The sequence below is a fragment of the Colletotrichum orchidophilum genome (genome assembly GCF_001831195.1).
Source record: "Colletotrichum orchidophilum strain IMI 309357 chromosome Unknown Scaffold_72.1, whole genome shotgun sequence".
NCBI classification, from domain to species: Eukaryota; Fungi; Ascomycota; class Sordariomycetes; order Glomerellales; family Glomerellaceae; genus Colletotrichum; species Colletotrichum orchidophilum.
In genome coordinates, this window is record NW_019173028.1 from 13,168 (window position 1) to 32,527 (window position 19,360).

Sequence of the window (19,360 nt, forward strand, 5' to 3'; positions counted from 1 at the left end):
AACCGATGACATTCACTACACGCATAGGCATAATTTACTTGAATAGCATTAGGTCGCCATCTTTCAGGAACAGCTTGAGCACTCGACGATATTGTCTTTAATATCCATGTTGAGCCAATTGCTAGTCGATAATATAGGTCCGTAGGGATTGATATTTGACTGACATCCTCTCGGAATTGAACCTGTCGTCGACTAGCGTGAGCTGATGATACTTGCAGTATGTTTCAATCCCCCTCTCCAAACAGATTTTTCTGATCTCACTAACGTTCGCAAGAAGACCAAGGTAGGCTACACCCGAGATCAAGTCACCGTCGACCACCCATAGTCTACCCCGATCATGGTTGGCGAAGGGCTCAGCGAACTGCACCTCTATGATGCTCGACGGCTTGATGTCGGTGCTCAGTACAGAATACTAGATCTAGGAACCTCTCATATAATACTCGGGTCGGTGGGAAAGTTTTTGGCCTTTTGTCCTTTGTCCTTACTCTTCATTCATTGACGAGCTGAATAATGATCACTGTCTTTGCTTTTGCTGCTCAATATCATGACTTTCCTCGGAACCAGGATCGATTTCGGAGCGCAGGCAGCATGTCGACTTTGTCACTTACGTTTTTACTACACCTGCACCAATACAGCCATCTTCGCGATGAGTAAACCCCTGTGAAGTGCAGGCTGTCAGCGAACGAGCCAAGGTTAGGGGTTACGAACATCACGTTCAACACTTGGAACATCGAGCACAAACCACTCACAAAAGATGCACATCAAGTAATCTCTGTGGTTAGATTGACACCCGAGATGCAGCGATTCATGCAGCATAGAACTGCCTTCTTTGATTGAGCATACCGGACTGAGACGAGTCCAAGGGCGCTCGAGGCTATCGCGACATGGGCTATCTGGAATCAAGTTTAATTGATACTTCTACTGCGAAATCGAAACAGTCAAGGAACTCATACATAGTGGCAGCATTTCGATATCTCCTGCTCAATCTATGTCTTCGACTGGAAACCAATGATTGCCAAGGGGATAGATAAAGGTCATTAGTACAACCTTACTTTGAGGAATGTAGGTAGGCTAGCACACAAGGAGGCAGTCTTGGATACGTGTGGTTACTCTACACTAAACCGCGGATGTCAAAGTGGCTTCAGAGAGCGGCTGTTTAACAATGGGATTGTCGAGAGAGACTAGAATGTGCCGCAATGCAACACATGTCAGTCATCCTGGGGATCTTCATTACGTCGCAGGTGCTCGAGAGACAACAGCGGCAGCACCATACCACTTTGAGGCAGGACGGCAATCAGATGTCCCTCGGGGAGAAGAGCAATAAAGTTTAGCGAAGGCGCAAGGGCTCGCGGCGGCGGGGGGTGGTGGCGGCGAACGGGATGTAGTGCCCGTACTTTAGACGGGAGTAAGGTTAGGGGGCAGTAAGCGTATCCGCACCTCGGAGAGATTGAGAAGAGGTCTGGCGTCTGGCGCGGCGCGGCCACAGCCGCAAGCCCGTTGCACCCGCGTTGCCGCGATATCGCGTGCTTGTGCCAATGAGGAAACAGGAGAGACAACGTGAAAATGGGTGTCGTTGACGTTGAACCCCATGCGACGATCGGCATCGTGGGCTAACTTATCCCCCGGCCGGGATTCAGGCACGACAGGTGAAGAAGCAAAAGGAAAAGAATGACAGACTGTTTGGCATGTGATTCCCCATCTACGGATCCTGCCAGGGGGATTGGTGCCAATGGTGCATTGCATCTAATCTTGGGTCGTTTTCTCTCTGGGGTCCCACCGAGAGGAACCCACTTTTGCACACGAAAATTGAACATGGGGAGGCGGAGGCGGAGGCGGAAGGGGGGAGAATTGATAGGGACGGTGGGGTTGGAAGCAATTTGTTGACATTTTTTGTCTTGTGACAAGCCGAGCTCTGGGCTCGATGGGGAGACACGCTGGAGACCATGGAGACTGGGGGCGGAAAGTAACCCGTTGAAGTCTTTACATCTTCACGATACAAACGTGCAAATGCCAGGTCCGACTTGCCTCGGCCAGAGCCGGAGGAGGCGGAGAGTCCGGCCGAGGCTCCCCGGGGATGAGGAACCTTCCTCCGCCTGGGCCATCTCAGCTTGTTCCTTCCTGCCCAAGAAGTCAGAAGTCAGAACAGACACAAATGGACCGACAACGAAAAAAAGGGAAGGGGCCCGCCGACTCGGCCTCAACCCCTGGCATTTCGTTGAGCGACTATACCCAATAGGGAAAGCGGTCACGTCAGTTACCGCGACCCTCCCGGCCTGGACGTGCGTCATGCTGGCTCTCAACACTGCTGCTGGCAGGAAGACCGCGGCACTGTGGTAGAGCTGACTGCAAAGTGTGGCTGCCATTGGTCGCAGCTTCCCTCACTGGACGGGGATGGAACTGGGGTTTATTGCGGCGGTGGTCGTGGTGGTGCAGACTCCCATTGGTAATTTACGGATTGTGTGCTCAGGAGTAAAATGCAGCAGCAGCAGCAGCGGTGGGCGTTGGCTGGTTCCCGGAAATATTCAAAGACACAGCTGGAGACAGACAGGGGAGGAAAGATGGAGGGGCAAAACCACATGCACCCAGCACCCTTTTTTTTCTGCCATCTGCTGCTCGCTACTAATCAACTGCTACTGCTGCGGTTCGTGACCAAGTGACCCCCCAGGAGCAAGACACGACACGACACACACCCAAAGAGGAGCCGATGCCGATACCTTTCTAGACCTGGACTTGGACCCTCCCTTAGCTGTCTTACCTGACCTTTCCGACATTACCCTCCACTTCCCTGGCCTACCTTGACCTACCCTTACTTCCTCCCGGCCAGTACATAATAAGATAACCTTCACCCCCTCCTTTTCTTTTCCTACCTCTTGCTCCACTGTGCCTCATGCTTTTCAGACTGCGTCCTGTTGTTTCCATTGTCAGAAGCAGCCTTCCCGTACGACGATTCAACTCCACAACCACAATGGCTTCCCTCGGTGTAGAGAAGAAACACAAGGTGACGGTCGTGGGCTCCGGTAACTGGTGAGCGCCTCTCTTTCACACCAATATTTCATATGGCAATTCCCACAGCTCCCTACTCGTCTACGCGACCAACCAGACAGACACCAGACACTAACACACCCCAGGGGCTCGACCATCTCCAAGATCGTGGCCGAAAACACAAAGGCATTTCCCGACCTCTTTGAAGAAGACGTGCACATGTGGGTGTATGAGGAAGACGTCACCCTGGACTCGACATCCCCCTACTACGACGCCTCCCTCGGCGAGAAGCCCCAGAAGTTGACAACCGTCATCAACAAATACCACGAAAACACAAAATACCTGCCGGGCATCAAGCTCCCCCACAACATCATCGCAAACCCCTCCCTGCAGGACGCCGTCAAGGACTCCACCATCCTCATCTTTAACCTCCCCCATCAGTTTATCGGCAATGTCTGCAAGCAGCTCAACGGCCATATCCTGCCCTTTGCCCGCGGCATCTCCTGCATCAAGGGCGTCAACGTCTCTGACGACGGCGTCTCCCTCTTTTCCGAGTGGATCGGCGACGGCCTCGGCATCTACTGCGGCGCCCTCTCCGGTGCCAACATCGCGTCCGAAATCGCCGCCGAGAAGTGGTCCGAGACCACTGTCGCCTACGACCCCCCGCCCATGGATAACTCGCGCGCGCCGACCCCACGTGCCACCTCTCCGAACCCCAACGCTAACGGCAACGGCATTGCGCCCTTGACGACCATCGATATGCAGCACAAGGACGCCCGCGGCCGCACCTCCAAAACGAAGCTCACCGCCGTGCCCGCCGAGTACCCGCCCCTGGACCACCAAATTTTCAAGCACCTCTTCCACCGCCCCTACTTCCACGTCCGCATGGTCTCTGACGTTGCCGGCGTCTCACTGGGCGGCGCCCTCAAGAACATCGTCGCGCTGGCCGCCGGCTTTGTCGACGGCCGCGGCTGGGGTGACAACGCCAAGGCCGCCATCATGCGCGTGGGCCTGTTGGAGATGGTCAACTTTGGAAAGGAGTTCTTCGGTGAGACGGTGCACACGGGAACGTTTACCGAGGAGTCGGCCGGCGTAGCGGATCTGATCACGTCGTGCAGTGGTGGCAGAAACTTCAAGTGCGCCAAAATGGCTGTGGCGGAGGGCTTGAGCGTTCAAGAGATTGAGAAGCGGGAGTTGAACGGTCAGCTGCTTCAGGGTACGAGCACGGCGCAGGAGGTCAACAGCTTCCTCAAGGCGAGGGGCCAGGAGAAGCACTACCCTTTGTTCACCGCTGTGCACGGCATTCTCGAGGGACGCTACAGCGTCGACGATATTCCGAGCTTGGTCTCTGCTTCAGAAAACTAAGTTGCAGGCCAAGGGAGAGGGAAAAGAATCGTGGCATCAGAGAGCATGTGGATAGTACGGCACAGCACTGATCGTGACGGAATGTGATCCGACGGCACCTGGTGTTGGTGGGGCAGAGGGGCTGGAGTCTTGGTTTTTGATTTTTGAAAGACAAATGTTGATATCCCTGGATCATTTACCGCAGTAGCATGGTGTGAAGGAATGGATTTAGACAGGTCAAGCAATGACGACATTGTTCTGGTCAATCTGATGATGTGTGGTATCCTACGCGCTAGTATAGAGTGAAATGCATGTCCGTCCTTGTATGTCCCCCACCGACTCTTCAGTCCATATCCTCAAGCAATCCCATCTTTTCCTCATCAACACCAGCAGCGTAACGTCTCCTCCACGACCTCGCTCGGAAAAACCTCTTATTATTGTCCTCATCACCGTCATCCTCCTGCGTCCTCTCCCCGTCTCCGAAAACGGGCCTCAGCACCGAATCATACGCCATCCAGAGCAGATTAAACACCACGGCGAGCGTGACACCGAGCCACACGGGGACTTTGCCCTCCTTGTTGGCCAACTTTTTGTTGATTTCGAAAAAGAGCAGGAGGACGGGGATAAAGAGCGTCCACAAAAGCCACTGCGCGACCCTTTGGCGGCGCGAGGTCGCCGTGTAGGGTTGGAGGGAATTGAGCCAGCACTGGTAGTCGTCGGGGAGCTCGTGTTCTGCCGCGCCGTCGGTGATGAGCTTTAGGTAGCGCGGGGAGGGCTGGGCGTAGGCTGGGTCTGGGCGGCGGGACGGTTGGAGGAGGCGCCAGTACCATTTCTTGCGGGGGTCGCTTGGTTTTTTGGGGGTGTTGTCGTCGTGGTCGTTGGTGGTGTTGTTATTGTTGTAGATTGGGAGGGAGGAAGAGACGGAGGAGAAGGAGGAGGAGGAGGAGGAAGTATCGGGGTCGGCGAGCGGGATGGAGGGGGAGTAGAGCGTGTGCGCGAGAAACGGGCGCGGGATCTCAATGGGCGGCTTCTCGGGGACGGAGACGCGGGGCGGGAGCGGGATGCAGGGGGTAAAAATGTCCTTGTACGAGGAGCCGCCGCCCTCAGTCGCGAGGATGGTGGCGTAGTCTTCTGGCGTGACTTCGTAGACGACGCCAAAGAGACCCTTGTCCCAGCCCAGGTCCGGTGTGGTGGCCGTCGTCGGCCTCGGCGTCATCTTTGCCTTGTCGGAGAGACTGGCGGGAGGCGGCAGGGGAGGCACCGGCGGGAACTTGGGGGGATCGGTCGGGTCCGGGAGTTTGGGCACTTTCCGGGGCGCCGAGTTGGCGAAGCAGGGTTCGGTGTAGGGGAGGCCGGGGAGGTCGAAGACGAGGGTGAGGCCCGGGGCCGAGACGTTGACCTGGGAGAGCGGGCGGATGCCGCGGGCGTCTAGGAAGGTTTCTGCGCTGAGGTTGGAGCCGTAGGCGAGGTAGAGGATCGTCGTCGGCTGGGTTGCGGCGTCGTCGCGCGGTGCGTCTGGGGAGGCTGCGGCGAGGCGGGCGGGGGAGGTCCGCGGGATGCTTGCGATGGGCGGGTAGGACCTTTTCGAGGGGTTTGATGAGGAGGAAGCGGAGGAGAGGGAGGCGAGTTCTTGGATGCGCCGGAGGAGGCAGATTGGTTCTTGGGGGAGCGAGGTCGCCATGTTTTCCCGCCCTTCTTTTTGTTTTTTTTATATGTGTTTGCTGGTTGATGCGAACGAGTCGCTGGGGAAGCTCGGTCGTTTTCTGCGTTGGGTAATGGAGCTGGTGTGGATTCGGGCGCGGGATCTCCTCTTGTAGGGGAACGAGCTCAACGTAAGGGAGCGAATCCAAAGCTGGGATGATGCCAAAGTCTAAAGGTGACGAGATGGGATGTGTGAAGCGGGAGATTTGCGAAGCTTCGGTGAGCCGGGGGACTGGTTCGTTAGCTGGGGGGGCGCGAGAGACTATAAGTGTCTGGGGTTTGGACTTTGACTTTGGATGACGACGCTTTGGGGATAAGGGAGGTCCCCGTCCTGGTGTTAGTGGAATAGTGGGAGGGTCGCTGCGGGCGTCATTGAAGGGAGCGGTGGACGGAGAACGCGCGCGGGTCAGATTTGGCTTACATAACCGGGGCGCGGCATGCGGGATCGCTGGATGGGTTGCTGTGGAGGGGGCGTTGGACTGGGGTCTTTCTTGGAGGTTCCTATCCCTTCAACCTCTAGATATTTTGATCACAGGCTTCCATGACACCCTCCTGCGAGCATACAAGGTATACCGTGTCTGCATAGCTTTGCTACTTGAGAATACCAAAGTGTCTTCACGCTAGGTATTTCCAGCTTTGCGGAGCACGCCACACCTCATGGTTTCTTCCCTATTTCCTCCATCTCTCCGGCCTTGCCTCACACGTCTAAGATTTTCCCCACTAAGCTCTCTGGTACTATCCATGACTTGGTTTTTTAATTCGTCTCTGAAGAGCTTTCTAGAGAAGCCACCGTGTCCGGCGCTTCTGTTTCGCTCAGGAGCTCCTTCGCAACCATATGCGCGTCTATATCATCGTCCACTCTGCCTGTATCCAGAGGGACTTCTTTGAATAAACCGCGAGGAATAGTAGCCCAGTCAATTTTTGTGCGCTAAGCCTCCCAATCTTATCATTCCCCCCATCATAATCTATCCGTGATGGGCGATGCTCCGCCCCAGGCGTCATCGAAGAGTCCAGGCACCCTGCCTAGCTCATGGAGAAAGTCCTCGGTCCGGGGCGTACAAACATGCATATTCTTGGATATTAAAGTTAGTCGTCGTCCGGCCCCAGTTCTCCTCAAAGAGACGGGGCGGACCGCCCACTTCCTCGAATGCTCAAAGTTGTCTACAAATGATCCATGCTCATGGGGTCGTGTTTATGTCAACGCACTATGCTGTTGAAATACGTCAAGTCGATGTAGCTATCGAGATACAGAAGGAAGCGTGCATTGCAGCCTCAACGTACATGTCAAGATTGCCTAATCCCTGTCTCCCTTTCTCCCCATGGGTGGAGATATGTGTGCGTAATGTAGCTTGTTCTGATGGTTATGATAGTGGAAACGGTCTGGAGGCCAATGTAGTGAGTAAATATGCCGTAAACTATACATATCTTCTCAGGCACTATACTCTTCATAGGTGTCATTGCCTCCAATCCTGTCACTCTGAGGCGATTCAACAGCCCAGCATTTCGAGAATCTGTCTCATACAATCCATTCAGATAGTTCAAACTGTCAGGATGGATACAGTCACAGTTGAGAGCGGATGGCACCCAGACAGGTCAGTAATCATCATGTAAATCAGGCAATCACAATCCATCAAAACCTGGATAGCAACGAGAATATAGTCAAATGTCTCTCATGTCTAATCAACCAGCCTTGGCACGCCAAACGCCTCGCCTTTGCCTTGTCTTCGTCCGCCCCCTCTTCGTCCTCCTCTTCCACGCTCTGTGACACCCACTCCACTAAAACCGCCGAGACCGCTGAATTGCCATCTCATGGCGATTCGCTGAGTCTTGGCATTTTCATTAGTGCCGACACATGCGTGAAGGACTCTTCGACCACGATCTTCTCATGAACCCGCCAGCCTTCCACAGTCCCTACTGTATACGCTGTCTCTACTGATTGGGGGTTCGGACTCCTAAATCGGCTGTCGTTTGACTCGATGGTTTGAAAAATCCTTGGATATTGGTAGGGGCGTCGACTCGTCATTCCATCTTCCTCCTACCAAATGCAATTCACCCCATGTCTCCCCTTCTTATGTCGTTGATTAAAATACACTGTGCATGCGTTCGTGGATATCGTATATCGAAACATTTAAAATAAGTCGTCGGTAAAACGTGTGGTTTGCACAGCTCGTAGTTACGTCCTTGTGCTCGGGTATGTGTGATGCAAGGGGAGAGAGGGACCTATTGTTGACTACTCGATCCGGGGCGGTGTCTTTGACGAATACGGTGATGCGCTTCTCCTTTTTTTAAAGAGGGGATGTCAGGGAACCCTTTCAAGACAGCGATTTTCTGCTTCGAAAACAAGGAGTACAGAATTAGGATGATGGCATTGACATCATCCACAAGCCGCAGGGAGTAAAGAATTAAGCAGTAAAGGGGGGATGAAGTATGAGGGATTTGCGCTTACGATCTCCTCCGCTCGCCCTCCTTGCGCAAGCTCTCAATGATCTTGAGCATCTCCTTGCGTCCTCCGTGGCTGTCAATCAGCTTGTTGGCCATACTCATGCTGACCTTTTCGCGGGCGTTTGCGCTGAGCAGGCGCTTGATGAGGAGGTGGCGCATCAGGATACAGACAAAGACGCCGCAGTCGCTGCCGTTCTCCTGCTGTGGAGAGTCGTCGAGGTTCAGGTAGCGGAGCGGGCGGCCGAGGATCTCGGACATTTTGTGGGTGGCCAGGCGGCCCTCGGCGTAGTTTGCACCGCCAAGCGAGTCGTAGTGGAAGGCGACGCCGTCTATTGCGCTGACGAGCAGCAGGGACCAGTGGGAGCCGCCCTCGGCCTGGGCGACGTTGCGCGCGTCATTGATGGGGAGGAAGATGTGTGTTACTTTGGAGAAGTCGGGGAGAGCGGAGCGGATCTGGCGCATGTCGGGCTCCTTCATGAGGAGGAAGGTCATCGAGGGCCGCAGAAGGATGATGCGGGCTTGCGGATACTTTGGGAGGACTTCGCGTTCCAGCCATCTACGGTCGTTATGTTAGAGGAGTCGCAAGAGGGGGGGTTGGTTGGATTTGGGTATGGTTAGGGCTCACTCTTCCCAGAATGCAATGTTCTAAATACCGGTTAGCTGGGAGCAGGCACAAGGAGGGAATTGTCGTACGTTATCTGTCAACCAGTCGTTCTTGAGCGATTTGATGTCTTCGTAGGTGACTGCGAAGACAGAAGTAAGCCAAGCGTCTCTCGGTGAGCTCAGTCTTAGGTTTAAGTGGCCGGAACCCGCGGTCCCGGCACCTCGTCATCGGAAGAGTACGTACGGAGGATATCATGATCTGCGTCATGCAAAAGGAAGCTGTCAGCCGGGAGGTGATCACTACGGAAGTTGCGGCGGACTGGGGCAAGGAGTGCGACTTACACGACAAGTAAGGTTGCTGCGGGGAGAGCTAGGACGCAGTTCGGGTCAGTTCACTGGCGTTGCGCTGAAACAGGACGACACCCCCAAAAAAATACCCCGCCGTTGCCAGCATCACCGCCGCACTTGGGACAGGCGACGAGACGAGAGGCATATGCTTGCCTGTCCGCAACTGTCGTCCGACTTGAGTTCAGGAAACGGGATGTTGCGACCTCATCAGGTCTCACTTCTCAGTACGGCGTACGGTACGGAGAGAAGGGAAATCAAGGCCAAAAGGGAAGAGGAGCGAGCAGCGGGAGAGGAGGATCTTACAGTGTCACCAAAGTGACGCGCCATCTTCCTGAAGGGCATGCTCAAGCGCGACTCCGACCTGGGGTCGGACTTGGTGCTGCTTGTCGAGGAGGAGGTCGAGGGCGAGAGTCGAACGGAGGCTGCTGATGCTGCTGAAGCCGATGCTGTAGAAGATATCGAGGGAGTCGTCGAGGTCGAGCCGGGGCCGGAAGAGCTGGTGACGCGGGGCGATGAGTGTTGGTTGCGAGAGGGGCGGAATGGTAAGAAGCGGCTGTTTGGCACGGAGTTGCGTCAGAGGGTACTGGTTCGGTCGAGAAGAGCGCCGATCTTTACCAGGACGTATCCGGGGTAGGGGAAGTAGGTAGCTTGATGGAGCGTGTTTGTTTTGTGGTGTGGTAGGGGAGTCGAGGAACCGGGAGAGGAAAGATTGGTGGCCGAGGAACAGAGGTGAGAAGTCCCGAGGATGTGGACAATTGGGGGGAGAAAGGGAAGGGTATAATGGAGGGGGAAAAGCTAAAGCAAAAAAAAATAAATTCCAGGGCCCTTTTGCGAATCCGCTCTTTTGCTTTTTTTTTTTTGGCTCGGGATTTTTGGGCGGGGGGGGCGGGGGGGGGGGGGGGGTGGGGGGAGGGGTAGGAGGGGGGGGGGTGGTAGAAGGGAAAAGAGGGTAGTTGGGGGGGGGGGGGGGGGAGGTGGGAGTGTGGGTTTTTTTTTTGTGGGTGGGGATTTTGGGGCGGGGGGGAACGACGAGGGTGTCTTGTTCGGCGGGGGGAAACTTCAGGCTCCTGATCACAGGTCGCAGACGGAGCGGAGCGATGGACGACGGTGGGGGAAGCCAACGGGGAGAAAGACGATGAACGGGGGGGAGCCCACTGATGGGTGCCGCATGTGCAGGCAGGCAGGTTGAAGGGAAAATGGGGCTGGCTGGGCTGGAGTTGGGCGGAGACGTGGCCCACGAGTGGCGCAGCACAGCGAAAGAGGTAAGGAAGGAGACGAAAAATGCGAGGTGACGAGGTTTCGACAAGCCACACTTGTGGGGGACCTCGGGGAGCTAGGACCACTTCTACCAACCCAATTTGGCAGGCGACCCCACTCCTTGGTCTCTCTGGCGCACCCACTGAGGTGCCGGTCCACCGAGTGCGCTGACGAAGCCAAGGGATGACAATGATGGGTGGATGTGGATAAGCAGATCGAGAGAATAGAGAGAGAAACACACACCTTGGATTGCCCAGACGGCTGATACCCGTGAGAGGGACACCTGCTGCTGTTTGAACGTCGACTGCCGCGGCCATGGTACGGAGGAAAGCCCGTCAGGGTCTGGGGGTTCCCAGGGGCTTGGTTTGAGATATCTCGCAGAAGGGTTCCTCCGTGAGCTGCAAAAGGTCCACGGGAGGATCAAATACGCGTGGAGAAAGCAGCAAGGAACTAAGGAGAATTTGCTTCGAAAGACGACAGCGCCTGTGGGGGAAAATTGGGCGAGTGGGCGAGGGGGACACACGAGTTTACATAGGGACGACGAGGTCCATTGGGAACCCAATGAAAGATGCTGGTCTCGATGGCCGATCTTCTGCAGTGGACGATGGGGAAATCTAGGACAGGGGGAGGGGAATATCACCGTACCTTACGGATAATCAAGGCACGGAAAGGGAAAAAGAAAGGCGCAAGATCTGGAAAACTCTACCTCCTATGTACGTAGTGCCGCTGTCCGATTCTGGTACCAATTCCCACGAAGGACACCAGTTTGCCTGTGACAAATGACTGAGACGGGGAAGGGAGGAGAAGGAGGAGGAGGGGGTGGGATGTCATGCTAAGCCTCTAACAAAACCTTCTCTCACAGTCAAGTCTCACTTACGAGCCCTCCCTCCCCCTTCCCACCTCTCCGCTACGGAAACAGCAAATCGTGAGCGAGATGGGATTGCGTGGGACCGAGTGAGTACGCTACTTTGTGGTCCTAAAATGAAAGTAAGGCACCGAGGATGCACTGGTAAATGACGATGAAGGAAAAAAAGGTACCCAGTTTCACCTCGTCTACGTCACCATGCTGCGGCATCACGATACCGGGCTGCGATACCACCCACCTGGCGCACTTTCCGCCGCAACCCTTTCTGGACGAGGCCAATCATCGGGTTATTCCCGTCTGGGACTACGGCGGTCCATGCTTTGCCTGCCACTACATTTCACCTTGGGTAAAGTACTTGCGCTGGTAAAAAAAAAAAAATTCCATAGACTTTGGTCACGAGGAAACGCCCCCGGCTTTAGCGACCAAGACTGAGTCCCTCGCCGATCACCCTCCGAACGTGGCTTGCCCCCGATCCAGACGCCAGCCCAAATCCTATCAGCCCCAACCCACCCGCTCTCAGGGCTGGAGGGTTGATACGGAGGGCAGCCATCGACATGGGGCCTTGCTACTGGGGTTAAATTCAAAAGAATCGATTCGGTTTGAACCAGGAGGGTTCAAGTTTAATGCATCCCATCAATACCCGGGCACATATCACTCCCTTTCGAATAACTCAGAACAAGGTCAGGAAGGTTCAATCTCGTTGGGAACTGCCGAGCGTTCTCAAACAGTTGGCTATGGAAATGGTGCGCTTTGACCCACCTTATTGAACGGTCCGGGGATATGGTGGGGGCTCCCCCGGGAGAGAGAGAGAGGGGTGGAGGGAGGGGGAGGCGCCGTAGCACGCAAAGCCTCGGAGCCATCCGCTCACGGCCCGGAAGTGGGACGAAACGCCTGACAGGGCAATGCAATGCCAACACAACAACGCCTTTGGTCAGAATTTAGAATCTCTGCTGTCGTTTTCATCGGGGGAACCCTGTCCGTCCTAGAGACAATTCTGTCTTTGCTGCCCATCCATCATATCTCATGTCCATCCTTTTTGTGCCAGCCATCGTACAATCGCGCTTCGTCCTCTCGTCCACTCAACTTCGTACTGCTGCGTTGAAATGATTACGAAAGTAGCACCAAGTCTATCTTGCGATATCATCTCAGTAGGGTCCACCTGCGAGACCGCCCTTGCGTCCTGCCTCGCGCGCCCTCTCAGAGCCGGGCTCGAATGAACCGGACGACGCCTTGCCGCCCTTGGCTGCGATCTCTTGAACCTCTTCCTTGGGCCTATAGTAGCGTCAGTGAAGCTCATGTACCAGAGACGCGCATGCGAGCTAAGTTATGACTGAGCTGCAGGTGTGAAGGAGCCGGGAGCCAGGGCATGGTAGGGAAACATGTGAAGCCTGCCTACCGGTTGGCAAAGTTGCCGGGGTTGGTGTTGCCGGTGCCCGAGTGGGTCTCGGCCTCGGTGCCGCCGCCGTGGCTGGCGTGACCTCCTTTGGCCGCAATCTCACGTACCTCCTCCGTGGGGCTATTGAGGATTTTCAGACACCCGATGCTCAAAGCTCTTGTTGCAAATCAGGAAGGACATACCGGTTCGCAAAGTTACCAGGGTTAGTGTTGCCAGTCTGGACCTCCTGTGCAATGCCGCCACCGTGGCTGGCATGGCCGCCCTTGGCCGCGATCTCGCGGACCTCTTCTGTGGGTCTTTATACGGTCAGCAATCATTCAAACGCCAGTTCATACCCTTAGAGGCCTTGGAGGCCTGGGAGGGAGCACTCGAAGTCATACCGGTTGGCAAAGTTTCCGGGGTTGGTGTCGGCCATGTCGATGGTTTTGGGTTGAGGTCTTTGTAAGTGGTGGTAGGGGGAGCTTGGAATGCGGCCGTGGGAGGAAGTTGGTTGTAGGTGCGGGAGAGGAAATCGAGATGGGAAAGGCAACGCTCTCCAAGTTTTATATCAACTCCACGAGCTTCAAGTTTCAAAAGGAAGGAGCGGCTTAATGAAGAGAAGGCGCGATTGTTGCCTGCTCAGCTGCACGGTTCTTTCCCTAAGTGACGTTAATTCCAGGCAAGCGAGCCTCCCCCTCTCCAGTGGATCGCCGTTGGTGACCACAAATGACGGTGGAAAAGCGCACCTACCCCAAATCAAGATCATCAAGAAGTTCACAAATGCACTTCCCCAGTAGCTACAATCTTGTGCAGATGAGCAAGCTGCTTGACGTGCTTACCTTGTGCGTCCATCAGACAACCTGGTCGATTGGTATTGAACTCGTCTACTCGTACAGTACCTATGCAACCTCAGCTAATTAACATCAACGCTCCGTCAAGCTCGCCAAGACGTCCACAAAAACCCTCCGTTGGCCACTCCAGACCGTTGGAGGTGACCAATCCATCAAATCTCATATCCATTGACCTGGCCTAGCCAGATACTTTGTTTGTTGATTTCCCCTTTTGTTCTCATTACGCTATATATCATGTTACGACGCGTTTGCAACCCTCAAGATCGACGCAATGACATCGGCTCACAAGATCGTCGTAGAGATATTTGCCGATATCCTACCCTTGAAGCGCTAGAACAGTACCCCTGCTACAGTAAACAGCACAGTAAGCAGACGGAAGCTCCTTGGCATGTGATTGAAGGGGCGCGTTTACGAACCACATCAAATCTATGTTCGTAGGCTACAATCGCGAGGCAGCTCAACATCACGGTGATACGTGCTGCCAACAGGACGATGAATTATTTCAAGTATAGGCTATCAGAATGTTGTCCCAAACGATGAGCGACGGCCGGCAATTCGATCCTCTCAAACCACACTTCTTGATCTGAGAATACTGCGCGGTTCTTCTTGTAGACATGTACAGTCTCTACACGAAGGCTCCGAAAATGATCTGCCTTTGCCTGATGAGTTTTCCTCGTGCCATGCTTGGCTCCGCCGAGGTCTTGCTGCCCAGCTCATCTAAAGCTGCTCCTACACTCAGTGGTGTTGCCATCCTGATCCTGGTCTCCAGCAAACCCCGCGCCGACCACCAAGAGAATTCCGGAATGCGACTAGGACCTGACTGTTGTAGACATCTGATGGACTGATGCCAAGATACGCCAAAACTCTTGGAATCCTCCCCACCAGGCTGCGTTGACTCTCCCAGGTTGTATGATGTTGCAGAGCCATCCTGATTTCGACGATGAGGAGGGGACCTTTACGCGCCGGATATTTCGCCGCCGCTCATACCTGAGCAGAGAAGTAACCCTTTCGAGAGATTTGGCGACTTCTAGCGCATTTACCGTGCAGCGCTGCGCACATTGACGGGTCGTCCAACAAATGCACACTCGGAGAGTTTCATGCGTCTCGGCATACCGCACCAAGTTCCGGTCCAAACTGGCGATTCCGAAGTCAAAATACCTCCAAAAGAAGCGTGTGCTAGCCGTGGACATAAACCGCAAACGTGACGCAGAGTGCCGGCAAGTCTGGGGTCCCCTTTGTTGGCGCAAACACAGTCGTCTGGCGCGCCCTGCTCTGCTGCCCTTGTGACAACTGCTGGACAACAGGCCCTGCCGATTTGAAGTCGAATAAAAACCACTAGCAAGGCTTATTTGCTGAATGCAGGGTTCTGTTCCATGGTGCTCGAAATGTGCCTCCGCAACGCAGCCCATCGGTTCGCCGTCGCATTCGACGTCGCCTCCTGGGCCCCGTCCGCCGTCGTCTCCTCGACCGCCATCGCACCAGCACCACCCGCGGATGCAGCAGCAGCAGCAGCAGCAGGCACGGAAGCCAACGCCGCCATGCTAGCCCCGAACCGCTGCACCTCAGCCTTGACAATCTTTTCCTTGCGCTTCAGCGCGCCAGGCCTGCTCTTGAGACTCTTGTGCCTGACTTGTCCCTCGCGCAGCTGCTCCAGCGTCTGCGCGCCCTCATCCAGGTCCGGCAGCGCGTCGGCGAGCGACTCCATGGTGGCGACGAGCTTCTTGTTCGGGCGGCGGCGCTTGAGCGTCTTGGAGTGGCCGGGCGCCGTCTTTGCGACCTTGCTGACAAAGGCGCTGTGCTTCATGGTCCGCTTATCCTTCTTGTTGGTCAGGAAGCCGTCGTCGACCTGCGCTTCCGGGCGGAGGGTCTTGTGCGGCGCGAGGGGGTGGATGTCGCCGCGGATACGGGCCATGCGCTTCTCGCGGGTCGAGAGGGACTTTGTCGGTGCTGTGGGCGCCTGAGAGAGAGAGGTTAACATTGCCTTTTTAGACCTGGGAGACAAATTCGCCTTACCATATTGAGTAACCTGTCTCTTCACAGTCCTGAGAGTTTGTAGCTGGATGGAAACGAGCTCAAAGTCGGACCTGGACGGAGTGCGATGCGAGTGACCGGTGAAGTTCGAGGATGCTGCAAGCTTCAAAAATTCGTGGTGGGGCCGAAAAGCAAGAGAAGGGTGGGTCATCTAAAATCGCGGGGTCGGAGATCGGGGGCGGAACCTCCGACATGCATTCAAGCGCACGCAAATTCCGCGCTTGGGAGTCACCATTTCACTTACACCCCACGACATGGTGATATCGAAATGAGCAGAATCGAAGAGCTGCGGCACAAAGTCGCAAGGGCTGAGCACGAGCTTCAGAATCTTAAGGAACAGCTGGCCAGCGCAGAGAAAGAGGCACAGGAGGAAGCATCAGCTCAACCCTGGAAATGGCCCCTGCAACCCGAGGATTATGAGAGATACGGACGGCAGCTAATCATACCTCAAGTGGGTGTCAAAGGTCGGCGCTTATAGCCCCTATGGCTGCTGTGAAACCACCACTGAATGCGAATAGGTCAACTCAGGCTAAAGAAGTCCAAGATCTTAATCATCGGCGCCGGGGGTCTGGGATGCCCCGCAGCGGCGTACATTGCCGGAGCGGGGGCCGGCACCATTGGACTCGTCGACGGTGATGTCGTCGAGGTCTCCAACCTGCACCGTCAGGTCGCCCACTCGACTGACAGGGTCGGAATTCCCAAGGTCGAAAGCGCCATCACATACCTGAAGGGGTACGCAGCCCTTCCCCTTCATTACGCCGCCAACAAGCTCACGTCGTCTCAGTCTCAACCCTCTAGTGACATATCGTCCGCACACGCAACATTTGACGCCATACAACGCCGATGAAATTGTATCGCAATACGACCTCGTGCTCGACTGCACCGACCACCCGACCTCCCGCTACCTCATCTCCGACATCTGCGTCCTCCTTCAGAAGCCCCTCGTCTCCGCCTCAGCCTTTCGCACAGACGGCCAGCTCATCATCCTCAACTCGCCAGCCGCGCCACAGGGCAGCCCAGAGGGCGGGCCTTGCTACCGCTGCGTATTCCCCAAGCCGCCGCCGCCCGACAGCGTGGTCAGCTGCGGCGAGGGCGGCATCCTCGGGCCGGTGGTCGGCGTCATGGGTGTCCTGCAAGCGCTCGAAGCAATCAAGCTCGTTGCCGCTGGGGCGGTCGACCCTGAGGTCAAGGGTAAGAAGGCGGCTGCGCCTTCACTTCTCATCTTTTCGGGTGCGGCTCCGTCCGGGCCCTTTAGGTCTGTCCGCATGCGGGGCCGAAGAAAGGACTGCTTCGCTTGTTCTGCGACGTCGACGCTGTCTCTCGAGACTCTGCGATCGGGATCACTCGACTATGTGTCGTTCTGCGGGGTTAATGCGCCAGTCAGTCTTCTTGCGCCCGAGGAGCGCATATCTGCAACCGAGTACAAACAAGTCTCAAACGAGAAGGGCGGCCGGCATCTTCTGTTGGATGTTCGAGAGCGCGAGAACTTTGACATCTGTAGCCTCGACGGCGCTTTGAGCATCCCCATTGCCAATTTCATGAGGGAGACGCAGCCGTCAAGCGACGGGGTCAACCCCCGACCTGAGTGGCTGCCATTGGATTTCCCAGAGGATTCGCCCATTTATCTGGTCTGCAGGGTCGGCAACGACTCACAACTGGCGGCGAGGCGACTCAAAGACTTGGCGCTGGATAATAATGGCAAACGATTCATCGGCGACATTGAGGGAGGCATGAGGGCTTGGAAGAAACAGGTGGACCCCACGTTGCCTTTTATCTGAGAGTCGGGAGGGAGTTTGATATAAAAAGTTGAATTTGTTCTGACGAGGGGGGCTGTGTCGTCATGATACATACTTTTCCTACGCGATACCCCTATTGCTACAAAGAGAGGAGGGCGGTCTACGCCCACTAGCCATGATCGTGATTAAGCTAAAGAAACTGTCCCTGGCCAAGCCGTGGTGAAGGGTCGTCGGTGGTACCCTACACAAAGCTGACACGCTTCTTGTTGAACGCTCGCTGGTCCTTGAGCCATTGGCGGTAGCCCTTGACGCTTGAGATTTTCTCGCCGTAGAAGTCGGGGACTACTAGAGATAAGCACATTGGTGGTTTCAACCGTTTCTGGGACGTTTACTTACCAGGGTTACCAACAGAGGAGACGGAGGGGTCAACACGGTTTTTCTTGATGCGGGCGAAGAATTCCTTTTCCTTCTGCAGCAGACATTCAAATTAGCACTTGCCTCTCTCCTGGAATCCAGCAGGCGTCACTTACCACCGTCATCTGGGTCTTCCACCTCTTGTTCAGCGTGTAGAACACCAAAGAACCAACACTGGGTCCAATAAGCCATCCCAGAGCGCCGAAGCCCATCGTCATAAGACCCATCGTGATAAAGGGATCCAGAGGAATCTGTGTCACCAGCGGGTCCGCAATGCCCGTAGCCAGAATGCCAGCTCCACCAACGAAGGATCCCAGCCCGGAAATCACGCTGAAGCCGAGCTGCCACCTTCTGCGGGACTTGCGCAGCTGGAAGAACGTCTCCCAGTCCAGCCTATCCCCCGGCGCAGGGGCGGACTTTTGTTGCGCCGCGGTGGCGGCGGCGGCGGCGGCGGTAGCGTTGCAGCGCTGTGAGCAGGGTTGGCGGACGACACGGGCGACGATCGAGGACCAAGGAGACGCGGCGAAGGCGGCGCTGGTTCGCGCGATGGGGCCTCCCGTCGAGGCGAGGCCGATTGGGCGGGCGGAGGCCTGGTGCTGCTTCATGGAGGCGGTCGAGTACGGGCATGCGGTGGTGCGGGCGATGGAAGAGGCAATCGATGCGCGGGCGGCGCCGTGGCCGGCGAGGCGGAGGGCGAAGGTGCTCGTGGGCGTCAGCATGGTGGCGAGACTTTTGCGATAGCTATTAATGGTGTTGGTGAGTCGTGGGCATCGACGTTGCGGTGTGCGGTGCAGGGGAGACCTTTGTTGTGGTTTGGCTGGTTGGCGAGAAAAGAAATGGAAAACGGCCACTGCTGAAGCTGGGATGGATGGAGCTTGTGCTCCTTGCGATGAGGTCAAGCTCGGCCCACCAAAGATTTAACGCCTCACGCTGGACTGCGCCGCTAAACGCCCAGCCGCAGCTTCTGCACGGACCCCCCTGCAGCCCCTGCTTCCCCAGATCATCCCAACGGCACCAATTTGCTGCAATGGGCTTATCGGATACGGAGACTGATCAATGGAAGGAAAGATCCATGGTAGGTCAAGATTTACAGCTTTTTTTTTTTATTTAAGAATAACTACAAATTTGGGTTTTAGAGACATAATTTTCTTCAACAATAGCTTCACATTTAAATAAATAAATAAGAAACTTCAAATTACAAACTTTACTTCAAACTAAGTTAATAAGAACACAGCCAATTAATGAATTTTTGTAATACACTGATTTAAATCGAATACAGTCTGCTCAGCTTTGACACTTGTAGTGGCTGTGCTGGTAGAGAAGACCGCTAACTAAAGAATTAAGGCAATTAAGTTTCCTCTTCCCACCTCAAGCATTACCGCGCCCACCGAAGAAAGCACCCATATCGGGG

The 19,360-nt window shown here is 55.4% G+C and overlaps 8 protein-coding genes across 8 annotated transcripts; 3 read left to right on the forward strand and 5 right to left on the reverse strand.

Moving 5' to 3' along the window:
- Window positions 1-2,965: 2,965 nt before the first annotated feature.
- On the forward strand, window positions 2,966-4,347 carry CORC01_08425 (glycerol-3-phosphate dehydrogenase; the record flags this gene model as incomplete). The annotated part of the gene is made up of 2 exons (XM_022620056.1): window positions 2,966-3,024; window positions 3,129-4,347. 2 exons carry the CDS (start codon window positions 2,966-2,968, stop codon window positions 4,345-4,347), a joined length of 1,278 nt encoding a protein of 425 aa, XP_022473368.1.
- Window positions 4,348-4,669: 322 nt separating this feature from the next.
- On the reverse strand, window positions 4,670-6,007 carry CORC01_08426 (gliotoxin biosynthesis protein GliK; the record flags this gene model as incomplete). Its single annotated transcript, XM_022620057.1, has 1 exon — window positions 4,670-6,007. The coding sequence occupies one exon, from the start codon at window positions 6,005-6,007 to the stop codon at window positions 4,670-4,672; it is 1,338 nt and encodes a 445-aa protein (XP_022473369.1).
- A 2,462-nt stretch (window positions 6,008-8,469) lies between these two features.
- CORC01_08427 (Ulp1 protease family protein) lies at window positions 8,470-9,565 on the reverse strand (the record flags this gene model as incomplete). Its single annotated transcript, XM_022620058.1, has 5 exons — window positions 8,470-9,025; window positions 9,095-9,114; window positions 9,163-9,212; window positions 9,317-9,331; window positions 9,469-9,565. The coding sequence occupies 5 exons, from the start codon at window positions 9,563-9,565 to the stop codon at window positions 8,470-8,472; spliced, it is 738 nt and encodes a 245-aa protein (XP_022473370.1).
- A 195-nt stretch (window positions 9,566-9,760) lies between these two features.
- On the forward strand, window positions 9,761-10,054 carry CORC01_08428 (uncharacterized protein; the record flags this gene model as incomplete). Its single annotated transcript, XM_022620059.1, has 1 exon — window positions 9,761-10,054. One exon carries the CDS (start codon window positions 9,761-9,763, stop codon window positions 10,052-10,054), a length of 294 nt encoding a protein of 97 aa, XP_022473371.1.
- A 2,633-nt stretch (window positions 10,055-12,687) lies between these two features.
- CORC01_08429 (stress-induced bacterial acidophilic repeat domain-containing protein) lies at window positions 12,688-13,353 on the reverse strand (the record flags this gene model as incomplete). The annotated part of the gene is made up of 4 exons (XM_022620060.1): window positions 12,688-12,814; window positions 12,939-13,058; window positions 13,121-13,234; window positions 13,319-13,353. The coding sequence occupies 4 exons, from the start codon at window positions 13,351-13,353 to the stop codon at window positions 12,688-12,690; spliced, it is 396 nt and encodes a 131-aa protein (XP_022473372.1).
- Window positions 13,354-15,113: 1,760 nt separating this feature from the next.
- CORC01_08430 (uncharacterized protein) lies at window positions 15,114-15,746 on the reverse strand (the record flags this gene model as incomplete). Its single annotated transcript, XM_022620061.1, has 1 exon — window positions 15,114-15,746. One exon carries the CDS (start codon window positions 15,744-15,746, stop codon window positions 15,114-15,116), a length of 633 nt encoding a protein of 210 aa, XP_022473373.1.
- Window positions 15,747-16,067: 321 nt separating this feature from the next.
- CORC01_08431 (ThiF family protein) lies at window positions 16,068-17,577 on the forward strand (the record flags this gene model as incomplete). The annotated part of the gene is made up of 3 exons (XM_022620062.1): window positions 16,068-16,263; window positions 16,318-16,531; window positions 16,584-17,577. 3 exons carry the CDS (start codon window positions 16,068-16,070, stop codon window positions 17,575-17,577), a joined length of 1,404 nt encoding a protein of 467 aa, XP_022473374.1.
- A 199-nt stretch (window positions 17,578-17,776) lies between these two features.
- Window positions 17,777-18,668, reverse strand: CORC01_08432 (uncharacterized protein; the record flags this gene model as incomplete). Its single annotated transcript, XM_022620063.1, has 3 exons — window positions 17,777-17,877; window positions 17,932-18,004; window positions 18,066-18,668. 3 exons carry the CDS (start codon window positions 18,666-18,668, stop codon window positions 17,777-17,779), a joined length of 777 nt encoding a protein of 258 aa, XP_022473375.1.
- Between the last annotated feature and the right edge of the window lie 692 nt (window positions 18,669-19,360).